This window comes from Gopherus flavomarginatus, chromosome 1 (genome assembly GCF_025201925.1).
Source record: "Gopherus flavomarginatus isolate rGopFla2 chromosome 1, rGopFla2.mat.asm, whole genome shotgun sequence".
In the NCBI taxonomy this organism is placed as follows: domain Eukaryota; kingdom Metazoa; phylum Chordata; order Testudines; family Testudinidae; genus Gopherus; species Gopherus flavomarginatus.
In genome coordinates, this window is record NC_066617.1 from 47111838 (window position 1) to 47128634 (window position 16797).

General features: G+C 41.7%; 1 protein-coding gene across 3 annotated transcripts in view; it reads right to left on the minus strand.

The window, feature by feature from the left end:
- The window catches only part of CPED1 (cadherin like and PC-esterase domain containing 1), a 229261-nt gene that overhangs the window by 197162 nt on the left and 15302 nt on the right, over positions 1–16797 (minus strand). For all 3 annotated transcript variants that reach the window (XM_050936099.1, XM_050936100.1, XM_050936101.1), the window contains one exon: positions 10532–10718. In XM_050936099.1, coding sequence (XP_050792056.1) covers positions 10532–10718 — 187 coding nt within the window. The remainder of the gene's footprint in view (positions 1–10531; positions 10719–16797) is intronic.

Consider the following 16797-nt stretch of genomic DNA (forward strand, 5'->3'; position numbering starts at 1 on the left):
TGGCATTATGATATTTTCTGTTTTATTATCCATCCCTTTCTTTTGACTGCTGCTGCACATTGAGCAAATGTTTTCAGAGAACTATCCACAATGACTACCAAATCTCTTTTTTGAGTGGTACCAGCTAATTTAGACTCAATCATTTTGTGTATATATAATTGAGATTATTTTTTCCAGTGCGCATTACTTTGCACTTATCAACATTGAATTTCATCTGCCATTTTGTCATCCAGTCACCCAATTTACTGCATTCCCTTTCTAACTTTTTGCAGTCAGTTTTGGATTGAGCTATCTTGAGTATTTTGTATCATCTGCTCATTTTGCTACCTCACTGTGCACCCCTTTTTCCAGATCATTTGATTATGTTGAAGAGCACATGTCCCAGTACACATGATTGGAGCTTCATGCTATTTTAGTATACTATTTATTGTTGCAACTTTCTTAACATATTGCTACATTTATTAAATTAATCCTTACCCCAATTTAAAGGCTTTCACATGAACACCACATGGTAAATCACATGTATTTATACCACCTAGGATAATTCATCCCTGGTATAATTCAATTAATTTCAGTGGAATGTCACACCATAGCCCTGCTTTACAGCCTGGATAATGTTGCTTTTCATATTCTGTTAACATGGCATAATTCATTCAAGAAAAGTGTTAATTTTAGCTACTCTATTCAGACTGCTAAAATATTGTAATTCTTTTAAGCTATAACTCAACATAAAAGTTATCATAGTACTGGCTCTGGGATGTACTCATGCATGTGATTAAGTTTGGAATATATATTCCAAGAAGTTTACATTTTTATTGTAACTATCAATTTTTTGTTATTTTGTTTTTAAATTGGTAAAATGCAATATTCAAAATTATTTTGAAATAATCAGTAAACACCTTCCCTTTTGGGGGCAAACAGCTCATCTTATTTTTTAAAAACTTACTACTTTACAGAAGGTTTTTTTCACCCTGTTTCAACAATGATCTACAGAAATGTTTTCAGTGCACTTAGGTTAGAGAAATGACAACATGATCTGTTCAAAATAAGCAAGGAGAATGAATATGTTTTTGAAAAGTACACAGTATGCTAGTATACACTAGCATTATAATGCATAATCCCATTAAAGAATAAAATTTATATGGGTATTTTAGGGCCTAATATGGCTCCTACTGAAATAAGTGGCAATACTTACATTGACATCAGTGGTATGGGATCAGACTCACACTAAGTAGTAGTTAGCAAACAGACAAACAGCAATATTAAAAGCAACATAAGAGTGACCAAAATGTTATTTCCTTGTGTTTGTAACATATTTTTTTCTCAAATAAAATTGAGTTTTCATTATAATGAAGTGGAACAAATTTAACAAATGCCTATGAGCCTTTCTTGTGCATTGAGTCTACAAAGTTCTTCTGCTGAAAGACGGGAGAACAGTATACATTTGAAATGTATGTTTTCACTTGACAAAGCTTTGCCAGAAACACACACCATACAGATTTTGTACAGCGTCCGATGTGCTTTTAAGCCCTTAGTTAACCGAACCTACAATGCTTTTGAGGAAATGTTCTTTATCCAGCAACCTTAGAAGATTTTTTTTATTTAGACTGCGACATGCACATAGTCACTTTGTGGCCAACTTCATTGTCATTATTTTGCACAATATGAAAATGAGTCATTTATTTATGACAGGAGAGAGTTTGTGCTTTTATTGGCATGCTTGGGTCTTTAGTCATGTTTATTTAACCTTAACTCAACAGGGTTGTTTACAGTGCTAGAACTTGGGTTCAATTTACATTAATTTTCTCAGAGACTTTCTTATTTATAAAAGCTGAGCTTCTAGTGACCTCTTTAGTCCTGACATTTCCTTTACCCTCCATTATGTGCAAAGAACAAAAAACCCAGTGTCTCATTCCTGTTCCAAAAAAACTATACTTCCTTAAGTGGGTTGGTCCTGGTAATTGAAAATGGCAACCAGATGTTTACAGAACAGCAGTTTTCCTCTGGGCCTTTTGTGTCTTTATAATTGTTTGCCAAAATTAACCTGATTTCACAGAAACTGGCTGGCGACTGGAATGTCCAGAAGTAAGACATTGTTCCTAACAATACTATGGACAATTTAAAAATAAGCACTGAAGATTTCAGTTAATCCTGCCTACAGTCCTTGATGGAGTCTGAGCTCACGAGGTAGCTCTAATCCTTTTAATCTGACTAGTTTATGCCCATGTTTCTTATACTCTTGGTACTATTTTAGGCATGTTTTCATGCTGAAATTGTCCCTGTCTCAGGGAAGCATGTTGCATAGAGCATTTGCTTTCTGGCTTCTCCCATTCTGGCCAGCTATACTCGATTTGTAACTGCACTACCTACATGCATTGTTAATGTGGGGAAACTGCAAAAGTACTGATCAAAGTATGGAAAAGCTGATGGATTTGGGAGGAGAGACTCATGTAATTTATTAATTTTAGGGGAGGGGGGAGTGTGGAATTGATTTATTTCAGGTAGCAGGAGAAAATAGGGAACAAATGAATTTATGGAGGATGGAAATGCATTTTAGTCTCATGAATTGCTGAGTGAGGCAGAGTGAGGCAGAGCATTTTTGAAGGAGGTCCTGGTTAAAATTTTGGCAGCACATCACTAAGCACTGAGGCTACACAGGCCCTGTTAATTCTCATTATAGCTCCAAGGATAAGAGGTTTCCCCACAAAGAAGAGAGGGAAGGAACAGCAGAGAATGCTGGAAGAAGAGTCTGAGACTCTGCCAGGGCCCTGAAGTGTAGTTCAGTCCGCAGTTCATCACTATTAGCAGCAGTTCAGCAGCTCTGTACTTATGAGAAGAAGGCCCCCGACACACAGTGCAGAAAGGGCTCAATGTGGAAAGCTGGAGGGGAGAGGCATGGATGGAGCACTCTCTCCTGCTTATTCTAATCCTTTTACTCTTTTTCCGTGCAGCTCCAAGATCCTGGTTCCAAACACAGGTTGAGGCTGTGGCAAAAATGGCACTTCAGCCATGGTTACACTTGGATATAAAGTGGTGTCATAGGTACATATACATACTATGCCCATACACACTACAAATATATATGCCATATCCATATAATTCATATATATTAATTATTTGGGAGTGCCTCTAAGACTCAGTCATAATACTACATTCCTCAGTCATGGTCCCAGACCTAACATTCCCAGGCCCACCATAAGGGATTAAAAAATAATTGAATAATAAAATTTGTCTATCAGTCATACGTGGGAATGTGCAGACTAGAGACAGATGGGGCATGAGTGAATGGATGGTAAAGTAAGATAACCACATAACTGTTTAGCCCACTGGGTTATCTTTAGTCCATGCATTATGCTTTTCCAGGACGATGGGCAAACATCCTCCCCATAAAAAAAACAAAAAGTGGGGGAAAGTAGTAAGAGGAGGCCCTGAGATATAAACTTTGGTATCAGAGGCCTGGTATGAGGCCTAAGGCCTGAACTAAAGTAATGGTCAAGACTTTGCTAACATAAAGCAAAGTTAAGCTGTGAGCCAGAGACAGGCCCTAGTCACAGAAGCTGGCAAGGAAAGGGCTGATGCTGCAAAAAGAGACATACCTAAAAGGTACTGGACACCAGATATCAGAACATTCACATACTTGTACACTCCACACAGATAACAAGGAACAGGCTGACCCTTCCCAATGACTGGGCCAAAAGGGTAATATGATGGATAGAGTTGTTTTGTTCGAACCAACATGTACAAAGTGAGAGGCGGCACCTTACTACGTAGAGGGTTTGAACCTCAGTACATCAGGAGTGATGTGTAACTTGTTTGTACCTGTCTATAAGAATGCATTCCTGGGGCAGTGTCTTTGTCCAGCCTAGGGGGCAGTGGAAAGTGCCACCACTGACTGAGGTGAGTCCATTGCCAGGGAGCACATATGTACTGGCTAGCTGTATCTTAGCAGCACCTTTGACTTCATTTGCCAGGGAGCTGGAGACTGTGTTTCTCTTCGACAATAAACCTGGCCAATGTGCCTTCGTACCTTACTACAGTCTGTGGTCATTGGGGGTTCTCTCGGGGTCTGCTGTGTCAGCTATCTGTGCAGAGCTGGAGCAGCACACAGAGGGAACACACGCACGCAGCCGATTGATATCAATATTTTGATACCTGGTGTCCAGTACCTTTTAGGTATGTCTCTTTTTGCAGCATCAACCCTTTCCTTGCCAGCTTCTGTGAGCAGGGCCTGCCTCTGGCTCACAGCTTAACTTGACAAAAATCACTACTGCACATATTCCAGAACTAATAAAGTTCACCATAAATGTTTCCGCCATAACCTCATGCAAATCACACTCTATTCAGCTAATGTTGGACACTGACTCAGCAGTATCTATATTACCTGATTCCCTCTATTTGCGTTACTTTAAAGATGTGCCTCTTACTGAACCCAAACTTCAGTTGGTGTGCTATTCAAAAAAACATTTTTCAGTACATGGTTGCCTGCCAGCAAAAGTTACTTTTGGTGATTGTTGTGTAACTGCAGAGTTCTACATTGTCCACAAAGACACTCCTTTCCTTGGCAGAGATTTATTGGCTGCTTTAAATCTCAGGGTAGATAACGGACGAATTGATCTTCCTCAGCAAAGCACTCTTGCGGTACACACATCAGTTTCAGCTGGGACCCAACAGCAAGTTGAGGAGAAACTCGGCTGTGCTTATGGGTTTCTGCATAAAGTTAAAATGCGGAATAATGTGATGCTTGTATGACAGAAATGATGGGCTTACCATTTTCAGCCAGGGAAGCTGTTTCAGAGGAATTTCGAAAACTTGTTCAAAAGGACGTTATTGAAGAGATTAACTCCTCGGAATGGATTTCACCTATAGTAGTGACACAGAAGAAGGGTGGAGGCATTTGCCTTTGTGTGGACTTAAAGGAGCCAAATAAAGCTATTGTGATTAACAGCCATCCTCTTCCTCACATAGAAGAAGTATTTGCAGAACTCCATGGAGCAAAGATGTTTTCTACAATTGTTTTGCAGAGCGCATACCACCGGGTTATGTTGCATGAAGATAGCAGAGACTTCACAGCATTTATTACACATGAGGGACTACTTCATTTTAAATGCGTTCCATACGGTCTTGCATCAGCTCCATGTGCCTTCCAAAAAATGATGTAATTGATTCTGAAGAATCAACATGGAATTCAGTGCTATTTGGATGATATTATCGTGTTTGGAAATACTTCTGAGGAGCATGACAATAACCTGCAGTCTGTACTAAACCACATCAGCAAAGCAGGCCTCAAGCTCAATTGGTCCAAATGCAAATTTAGACAAACTGAACTCTCCTTTCTGCGGCATACAATTTCACAGGCTGGACTAAAACCTGATCCAGATCATATCCTGGCAATTTCAAATGCTCCTCCTCCAACGGATTTGCAAACCTTATGTTTCTTCTTGGGTCTTACCTACCTCCTGGTATGCAAAATTCATTCCCAATTATGCTTCTGTCATTGAACCGTTACGAGAATTACTGCGGAGAAGTTCAACCTTAGTGTGGACAATGGATGCACGTGCTAGTTTCAAAACGGTGAAAGACTTGATTGTACATAGTCCAGTACTTGCACTATTCAGTCCTGCATTGTCCACAATTGTAACTACTGATGCTTCTGATTATGGACTTGGGGCTGTCCTCACACAACTTCATGAGGACAACACAGAGAGGACTGTTGCATTTTCTTCAAGGACACTGAGTAATGCTGATAGAAAATATTCTACAGTCGAAAGAAAAGCACTGGCTTGTTCTGGGCTACTGAAAAATGGAGAACTTCCCTGTGGGGCCACACGTTCAAGTTGTGCACAGACCACAGCCCTTTGATGATATTGCTCACCACAAAAAGACTGGGAAGAGCAGGATATCGTATTGCTAGATAGTCTGCAAGACTGCTCTCTTTCAATTATGAACTGAAATATAAGCCTGGAAACCAAAATGTGGTAGCTGATTGCCTTTCTCGCCTGCCTTTGCCTTCACCAGATGGCCCACCAGAGGATGAGGATGTAGTGGTTGTGCTTATTACAAACACTCTTACTGCAGTTACAAAAGAACAATTTCAAGCTGCTTGTTCAGCGTGTCCAATTCAACAAAAACTATGGAATTTCTGACAAAGAGATGGCACAGTAACCCTAAAAACCTTGACCCAATTTTGTTGCCTTATTTTAGAGTTCAGGATGAACTTTCTTTGCTCGATGGCTCTGTGCTATGAGGTACAGACCAGCTACTTATGCCAGAAGAATTACAGTCAAAACTCATACACCTGGCACACAATACTCATCAAGGAATTGCCAGAACCAAATGATGACTACGGGATCTATATTGGTGGCCAGGGATGGACTCTCAAACTGAAGCACTCATAAAATCTTGTGTCAATTGCCAAATGCATGATAAGACAGCAGTGACATGTATCCCTTCATTACAGCCTGTTCCTCTTCCTGTATCTGCATGGGAAAAAATGGCAATTGACACGTTAATACTGCTCCAATTGACTGTCGTTATGCCATCACTTTAATAGACTATTTCAGTAAATGGCCTGAAGTAGCATTTACATTGCAAATCTCTTCTGCTATAGTAATTAAGTTCCTCTCCTCAGTTTTTAGCAGGGAAGGTAACCCCAAAGAACTGGTTTCAGATAATGGTAGTCAGTTTACTTCCCGGGAGCTTGAAACTTTTCTAGCAGAGCAGAACATTTTACACAGAAGGTCCATCCCTATAGTACCCTCAAGCCAATGGGGAAATCGAATGGTTTAACAGAAGTTTGAAAGAGAGTTTGGAAATGGCTCAACTGGAAGGGCGATTGTGGATACCCTTCACTACTAATTTATTGCAAGGATACCGGGCTACACGACATGCCACAACGCAAAGATCACCTGCTGAGTGACTGCATGGGAAACAGATGAATACTAAACTGAACATTGCTGCATTGTTAAAGGCACGACCTGAGGCCCCAACAGTTGAACAGAACCAAGCAAAGTATAAGGCTTTCACGGACAAGCAGTGGGGTTCTGAGGAACCAAAGTTTGAGTGTCGTTCCTTCCTTAAAATAACAGAACCTGGAACTTTACACAAAGGGGACCATAAATTCACAGCTCCTCTTAAAATCATAGAGAAGAAGGGACCTTACGCCTATCGACTTTCTGATGTGCAAGTATGGAATGCTTCTTATCTTGCACCTGCCTATGCACCAGGAGGAGATTATGCCAACACCCAGTCTATGTTGGACTACTTCACCACAGTATCAACACAACAAGACGTTGCACTGGAACCAGGGCTTGAGAGACGGCGTGTCAGACCCAGACGACCACCTGTCTGGACTAGAGACTATGTTATGTAGTACCTACAGTGTTTTCAGTGTAATATTTATACCAACAGTAGAGTGTTTTGTTTCCTATTTGTTCCTGTGGTTAGAACAACAATGTTTATTTTAATTGGGAGAGTTTCTTAAGAGAGGAGGGAATGCAGTGTTTAGATGTTGCTTGTAATTATTAGAACTGGGAGCACTAGCTGTTCGGAGTCTGAAAGGACAGGAAACAGGAAGGAGGCTGAGTGAGAGCTACCAAGGGTGCAGCAGCAGCTTGGTAAAGAGGTTTTTACTTTAAAAATAAAGTCCTGTTGAATTTTGTTAGTACCTTGCTTGGTTACTACAACAACTACCATATGCCTGATTGACAGGCAAGGGAGGCGAGACCATTGTGGCAGACGTACTGAACAAAACTCAAAAATCACATTGGAAACAAATTGGAAGCAAATTCTGTCCTTCCTCAGCAGCCCTGGGGGCCCTGCCATATGGGGTGAGAGCAGCTGTGAGGCAAGGCAGGAGCTCACTCAGAATGTGTGTATCCTTTAGGGGCTCATGCTGGGCTGGTGCAGAGAGAAGATTTAAAGCATCATGGGCAGGAGCAGAATAGTGGATCCCTGACTCCATGGATCCACTGGCCATTCCCTTCATGGGGAGTTAGAGGCAAGAAGAGTGAAGCCAGAGCAGTGTGGCTAGTTGAAAATTTCTTTCCAGTTGAAAACTTTTCCCAGTGGAAAATTGGGTTTTTGACTAAATAAACGTTTTTTGCAGAAAGCAGTATATGATGGATTTTTCATCAGAAACCCTAACCCCTCTCCCGCCCCCCTCAAAATTATCCAAAACCCAGATATTTTACAGTTGCCAAAGACATTTTGGTTTTTGACAAAAAGCCAGACTTTTCCACAAAAAGAAACAATTTTTTCTACCTTCTCTACAGAGCAGTCAGGAGTAGCGACTGCCACCCAGGTGTTGAAAAGGACTCTGACCCTTATGGAGTTCCAGTTTATCAGCTGAACTTGAACTTCACATGGGAGTATAATTGGCCTCACATTAATTATTAATCAGCACAAAAAAGTTAGGAATGTTTTGTAGTGATTTTTTTCCCATATATGACTACAGCTAGGCCCTTTGGCTCACAGCCAGCATAAACAGAAACCCTAAAGAAATCAGTCTGAACTATGAAAGTTACATGAACACCACAGACTTTCAAAACCTAAAACTGCACAAAAATAAAAGCACCAGACCAAGGCACTAAATTAGAACAGGCAAGGAGGAGGAATTCTTTTTATAGATTTTTCCACAATATTTGTGATCTATATTTCTCTGTCTATTGTCTATATCTTTTTAATAGCGCCTCCAAGGAACACATTTTTATAAATTATTGCAATCTTGTTAGGAAAATGTTATGACATAACATAATTCAAAATAGCCTTCTCCAGAATACAGTGTACAGTACTACACCACGCAAAACACTAGAAAACATAATTTACCAGCAAGAGGAAAATAATTCCAGTTATAACTTCTTCAGCTCTAGGCTAAGATCATCAGTTTGGAATGCAGCCATGTTCTTCTGCTTTTTACTTTAAAAAAAAATAACAACATAACCTTAAAGCTAGGAATATATACAGCCCTGGAAGCAGTTAAAATAGTCTATGCTGCTATGTAATGGAATTAGAAGGCTCTTACTCTTTACATTAAACTGCTGTTTGTTCCATTTATTCTATACAGCTAACATATGCTGAAAGTTGCAGGTACGTCAGGACAGTGATGGAAAGTGTATAAAGCACTTCTGCTATTTTTGTTCCCATTACTGGAAAAAAAATAGTGCAGGGATTATTGGCACAGGATGTAAAAATATAAATATCTACAGAAAATCTGCAGACGGTTTGTTTACTGGTTACAAACCTCTACAGCAGTTTTAAGTGAACCATGCACCATCAGCCAGTTAAGCCAAAAAAGGATGTCACAGATGTGCTTTACGTGATCCCCAGAGAATGGGATGTTGGCTGCACCGCATACCACTTTGTAGCTAAATCCATCTGGCATCAGCGTGGGCTGCAGATGTGCTGTGTCTTGTCACTGAACTGATGTGTATTGATGGCAGGTAGTGAGTGGGAAATGACAGTGCTGAGAAACCAGATTTTTTTTTTGAGAGACACAGCTAACGCTTCATATTCTAATAAGGAGGCAGCTCATCAGGGAAAATGTATACACCTTACCTTAAAAACAATCTTTAAAACTTAACCTATAAAACATATCATAAAATAATAGTGGAAATTTGCTGTGTTCAATACAGTGTGTTCTAAGCAGCCCCACAGAATAATTTTCACATTATCCAACTGAGATTAGTTAAATAATAAAACAACAGTGAGGTATCTGATAACTGCAGGAAGTTTCTGCAAGTATGAATGACAAGAATATAATTATTCTTTACAATAAGGAACAACAAACCACATAATAAAAATACCAGAACTGTCATTTTCTTCCATTGACAGAGTGCTGGGTGATCCCTTTCTGTGAATTTTCTCCAGTTTCTACACTGGCTTCCAATCTTGATCCATATCTTCAAGACCCTCAATGGCCTGAGCCCCACACACCTAAAAGACCATCCAAAGGTCCAGGCTGAAGACTGTGGCTGTCCACCCCTCAGGCACAATGAAACTTTCTACCATAAAGGTACAGCTCATTTGTGCAGGAGCTAGTCTCAAATTGTGAAACAAATTCTCACAGGAACTAAGGACCATTACAAAACCCACCACCATCCACTCCATGTGCAAGGCACATTTCTTCGACCTTACCATCTCTAACAAACACAAAACAGTGTGCATATTTAAAAACATACAAAAATCCTATCCAAACAGCAAAGGTATACTGCACGCACAGTTCTCCTCGGAAGAGGGTAAGAGAAAGAACCACATCTGACAGATTGTTGTAACAAAAGGCACTCAGATACTACAGCAGAACTGACCTCCTGGGATAGGATGAATAACAGAGCTAGGGTGGAGTTAAAAAGCAAGCAATTGATAGAAGGAGCATCCCTATGTGGAAAAGTAAGTATCTGTGTGACTGGACAAGGCCAGATTGTGACTTTAAGCCCCTAGTCAAACTGGTTTATAAATTAGATTCAATGATGGATATTCTGAATGAATGGGATTACTGACAAAACTTCAGCAATAATTTGTTTCTCATCATTCTTACCTTGGTAGTGGTGCTCATGTCCAAGGCCTACAATCAGTTTCCTGTCTTCAAGGACTGTCACTGTATATCCATATTGTGCTAGGATGCGCTGATATAGCTGAAGTTCTTTTTTACCGCAGGAAGGAGGAACATACAAAATTGCTCTTCTTGTATGACTCCCAAAGTACTTAAGAATGGAGTCTTGAATCTAACAGAAAACAGAACGAAAGACAACACCGATAAGACAAGGTAGGATCATGAGACACTGTTGTTATTTTTCACAAAACCATGCTATCATCTTTGACACCAAACCAAATGGAGATTTTCAAGAATATAAAAGTGGGGATTGAGGTACTTAATTGTCTAGTTCTCAAACACTGGATCTTTCGGGCTAAATGATCCTCAGGCCCCGGATCTTCAAGCAGAACCAGGACAAAGGAGTAGAACCAAATGCATGAGACACAATGCAAAGTTTTCTACAACTTCTCCCCTTTCCACTATCAAAAGCTGAAGATGAGAGCCCAGTAAAAGGGATTCTGTTCTCATCTGCTGTTGTGGGGATAAGAGGAGGGAGGACAATGGGAGGTGTCTATGGGTGGTGATCCACTAAGGTTCAGTTACACAATCTCTCAGAATTCAAGAGGCTCTTGAAAGCCCCATACCTTGTTTTCACAGACGTGAGCTTCACAAGGCAAGGTCTATGTCCTTGTTTGTGTTTTGTACAAGAATATGGCCAGTGCTTAATAACATGATATGCAACTTTTATGGGGTGGGGAAGTGAAGTCAAGAGAGCAGAAGGGAGGAGCCAGGAAAGGCTCCTCTACTTACTACCACTGATGTCAAGAGCATAGAAGAGGAGAGAGAGCAGCCGGGGGAGAGAGAGGGCTGAGAACTATCATGAGGGATGTGGTTGTTCAGATGAAAGGAGAGGTTGGACTGAAATCTTCCATGTTGGTGCAGTGGGAGAGTGAAGTAAGACTAGTATTCAAAATGGTTGAGGGGAGGAAGATGCTGAGCTGGGAGCGGATGCAAGTGGACACTAGGCAGCAGCACTACTCTGCAAACAGCCAGACACACGAGTGTGGCACTGTCTCTATGCCAGCTGTGCTGACCCAGTAAAGTAACTTACTTTAAGGGAGAAGAGAAGCTCAGAAACTATGCTAAAATGGCCTGAGTAAAGCATGAGGGCCATTTCTACTGGGGATTCACCACAGGGTGATGAGCAACCTCACCTGAGGCAGGTATCACCAGACTCATCCCCTCTCCACATAGGGTAGCCATGCTTCCTATATGCTCCATGCCCTTAGTCATATGGAGGGGCAGCAGAGAGTCCTGTATGCACCAGCAGAGGAGCAGTAGGATAGTAACATCCGTGAAACACAGGCAACACCCCTCACAGGTTTTCTGATGTTTGGCATCCTTCTACACAGAGGCTGGTGCCAGCAGCATGCAGGGATAAACACTCTCCCTCTGCTAAACTCAAATAAATAATCTAGGTGCCAGGGTGCCTGAAGAATGGGGAGAGAGAAATTTCCTCCTCACCTCCGCAGACTGAGACTTATGTTGTGAGTTTGGCATTTTGTTTTGGAAGCAGTTCATTCTATGATCATTCTTATCCCTTGCAGGAGTGAGTTTCATTAATCTAGAGGCAGCTCCTGCGAAAGTTCAGTATCCCGCACTCATGAACCCCCCAAACTGGCTGACAGTTTCATTGTTCTACCGTTACCCAGATGTGTCAGAATGTCACACTAGCAATCTGATTCTATTGGTATTTGAGTAACATGCTGTGTGTGCACAGCAATATGTGTGGGGAGGGGGGGCTACAAATGCTGAGAGAGTCACATGATACATGAAAATAGTATGTTCTGCATGGAAAAAAATGTGACTGTATTTGGAGCTTCCTAGATGCTGTTTTGCAGAAGGATAATAGTAAAGTTACTTTATTAAACTGGATTTTCTCCCTGAGAGAAGTATTTCTATTTCGAGGGCTTTAATGCAGGGTTATCAAGTTATCAAGTACATGAATTTTAAGTTGACATTTGAAAAAAAGAATCTATTTTAAAAACGAAAAGTTGTCTAGTTTTAGTAAGTTTACATTGGAATGCACACCGGAAGTGCTAGACAATTGAAGAGTCATTAGTCTTTATTAAGAGGCTATGCTAAAAAAAAAGGACAGAGTTTTGGTATAAACAAATGTCATTCAAGATGCTTCCAGTTGTTTATAGATCTGGTAAGTCACTCTCACTGCAGTCTCTTCCCCTGTCACAGGATGTAGCTTTATGTTACACTTGGCTCAAGTGTAAAATTCTTTGCAGCTGTGAGAAGTATAAACTATTTTAGATCCCTGAATTACTAGTACTCTTCTGTTTTTATTATAGAACACACATCCCTATGAGTGGAATGAGCATAACTGATAACGAGACATGTTGAAATATGTCTATAATACTAAGATAGTCATCTAGATATACTTAATGAGCCCGTAATCTAAGAACATTCTAGATGTTAGAATATTCAGATAATAAATTCGGATCACATGCATAAAGGAACAAGAACAGATAGGAAATGATCAGGTTAGAAGAATTATGTTACATAAACTTGTAATAGATCCTCCTCCTGTCCTTGTAGTATTTTTATAACATATTAGTCTAGCAGTGAGACTGGCATGACCTGTGCTACATTGCCTTATAATACCCCTTCCACTCTCTCCTCCTCCTCTCCCCCATTCTGTTTTCTTTTCTTCCATCTTTCCCTCTTGATATTTTCTCTTCTGTACTTCCTATATAATTAGAGTAACTACTAGAAGTCCTGTCTCCCCACATTCCCCCTTGTGGCTGCTCTACTCCTTCTGACTCTCCATTTTCTCTTTTCCCACCTCCATCCCCTCCCCCTCTATCTACTGTATGGTTCTCGCTTTATACACTGGGTCTCTCCCCTACTCCTGTCCAATATGTGGTAACATTGGATGTAATTAAGCCAGTCATCCCCTACTCCTTCCATTTCATGTACATAATGCAGGGGAGCCACTCCTCACTCCACTTTGTACAAGGACACAATTTTCCATACCACTGTAAACCCAACAGGATCAATTAAGGACAGATAGAGAGAGAGCTTTGGGGCCAGATCCAGAGTCATGCTCAGGATCTGGCACTTAATTTGGAACCACTGTCTTCTCTCGGTTTGTGTCCATTCTCTTCTGATCTAGATTGGTAGCAGTTTTGGGTAAAGATTATGTCTTCCTCTGTCTGGACACCACCACACGCACTCCTAGTGCTCAAGAAATAGCATTTATTTAATACCCTTTTGTGTGCTTTCTGTCAGAGGACATTCTGAACATGTCCCTACAATAAGATCGCTCTCTTTCATAATGGAAGGTAATTCCCCTGCAGCAACACTGGAGGATGCCTTTAGTATTTTGTTTAAAGCAGAGTTTAATAGTTTTTCCCACACACCCAAGTACTACTTTAACCTGAAACTCAGGGGCACTCCAGGTATATTGCATGGGATGTACCTCATCCTCACAGCCCACCCCTATCTCCACTAGGCAACCCTCCACTTTGGGCAACCTGTCTTGTCTTCAGGAGCACTACTGTTCCTTCCATTTCCACACATTCAGAACCTCTTTTGCTCTCTGTTAAAAAGCTTTTGTCTTTTCCTCAAGTCAGCACCTCCTCCTCCCAGTCAGTGCCCGACTCCACTGTCCCAGCTGCAGATCCTGCCCTCTCCTTATCGCCCATTTATTCCCCTCACTCCCAGATCTAGCACTAACCACTGCCCTCCTTCATCTACAACTCAGGTTTTCAGAATCTAGCATCCTATCCACTTGACCAAGATGTTTTGGTGTAACCTATTATTAAATCATTGACGTCCTCTGAAAGGGAAGATGGTCATATAGGAGTCTGAACCACTCTAGATACTAAACCAGAAAGCCAACTGTTATTAGCTGGTAGTTTTGAGAACTGTTTTCTCTTTTAATGTTATTTATGCTGTTTAATTTAAGTCCTACTGACCAACATTAGTAAGCATAGAGCTGTTACTTTCCATCTGCTACACCAATGGTAAAGCTTCTGTATTTTATCCCCCGTGCTGGATGAGTGTTATGTTGGGTGATGCCACCTCATGTTAGATACCTGCAGAGGTCTATGAATCATCTGTGGATGTGATTGAGGGAGAACAGCGGCTAGTGCTAGATCTGAGAATGAGTATTCTTGCAAGCAAGTTAAAAAAAGTATGGATTGGATGAATGGACTATTAGGTGGCTAGAAAGCTGGATAGATTGTCGGGCTCAATGGGTAGTGATCAACGGCTCGATGTCTAGTTGGCAGCTGGTATCAAGCGGAGTGCCCCAGGGGTCAGTCCTGAGGCCGGTTTTGTTCAACATCTTTATCAATGATCTGGATGATGGGGTTAATTGCACCCTCAGCAAGTTCGCAGATGACACTAAGCTAGGGGGAGAAGTAGATAGGCTGGAGGGTAGGGATAGGGTCCAGAGTGAGCTAGACAAATTGGAGGATTGGGCCAAAAGAAATCTGATGAGATTCAACAAGGACAAGTGCAGAGTCCTGCACTTAGGAAGGAAGAATCCCATGCACTGCTACAGGCTGGGGACCGACTGCTCTGCAGAAAAGGACCTGGGGATTACAGTGGATGAGAAGCTGGATATGAGTCAGCAGTGTGCCCTCGTTGCCAAGAAGGTCAACAGCATATTAGGCTGTATTATTATGAGCATTGCCAGCAGATTGAGGGAAGTGATTATTCCCGTCTATTTGGCACTGGTGAGGCAACACCCAGAGTATTGCACCAAGTTTTGGTCCCCCCACTACAGAAGGGATGTGGACAAATTGAAGAGAGTTCAGCAGAGGGCAACAAAAATGAAAAGGCCTGTATCAAACACTGCTCAGTCAGAATGGAGCAGAGGACTAGAATCTGTGTAGCACCATTCCCTGCTCAGCCAGAAGAGCTCTGTTTGAAAATACCACTGAAGGATTATGCTTCTGCAGAGTCTGCTCTATGTCTGCTATGAAACAGATACATGGGAAGTCTGCCACATGGCTCCCAAAGGAGCAATGCTTCCAGGGACAGAGGGCCCCAGTGTGGTAGACACAGACAGGCTATCTTCTGCCTCTATAGATCTAGGAGTTCCTTTCTGGTGAATTCCCTGATCCTTGGGCTTGGAGACCTCAGCCCATACCAACTCTGATGCCATCCTACACCCAGGGCCGGCGCTACCATTTAGGCAACCTAGGCAATGGTTCTAGGGTGCCAGAATTTTAGGGGGGTGCTATTTTGCCGGGGGGGGACGGCACACGGGTCCGGTGGAGCTGCCGCAGTGATGCCGGCAGGTGATCTGCTGGTCTAAAGGCTCCGGCGGACCTACCGCAATCATGCCTGCGGCAGGTCCACCGGAGCCTTTAGACCAGCGGACCGCCCACTGGCATCACTGCGGCAGCGCCACCGGAGCCTTTCCAGCAGCGGACCATCCGCCGGCATGACTGCGGTAGGTCCACCGGACCCGCAGGGGGCGGCGAAATGGCAGTCCACCTAGGGTGTCAGAAACCCTGGCGCCGCTCCTGGCTGTACCACATTACAATCATTATATACAGGTTATGGGAAAAGCGCTATTCCCCAGAACCAAGAGAAAGATACCCAATCTATGAAAGTGGTGTACACAGTTTTAAGACTGATCATTATGTTCAGGGTTCATTTATTGTAACAATCAATCTCTAAAGCATCAAAGACTGCACTAGCACAGGGGTGGGGGAATCTAAAATATAGAACAAAAAAAATTTAATTCTTGGTTCTACTTTGCAAAGTAACAGTGCAAAATGGCATCATGGGGTTCTGTGTTTAGTGCATCCTAATGATTTCCATATCAAAAGTGATCTGTTTACAAGTAACAGAAATGTCTTTACTTGCAAATTCATCCTGTTTCGAGAGCCAGCTTAGGTCATTTCCTTGCCATACGCTATCACCAGTAATAAAGATTCTTCGGGCTAAATGATGCACTTATTTCTGTGACTGACGTAGAACTGATATGTAATGATGTTATGAATACTGAGATGTAGCCATTTTATGAACACTAATTCACCTACAACTCTGGGTTATTAGAATTGCCTGTATGTCTATTCCACTAACTTATTGGGATTTGTGGAATGTTTATTACAGGGGTAGGCAACTTATGACATGCGTGCCAAAGGCGGCATGCAAGCTGATTTTCAGTGGCACACACACTGCCTGGGTCCTGGCCACCAGTCCAGGAGGCTCTGCATTTTAATTTAATTTTAAATTAA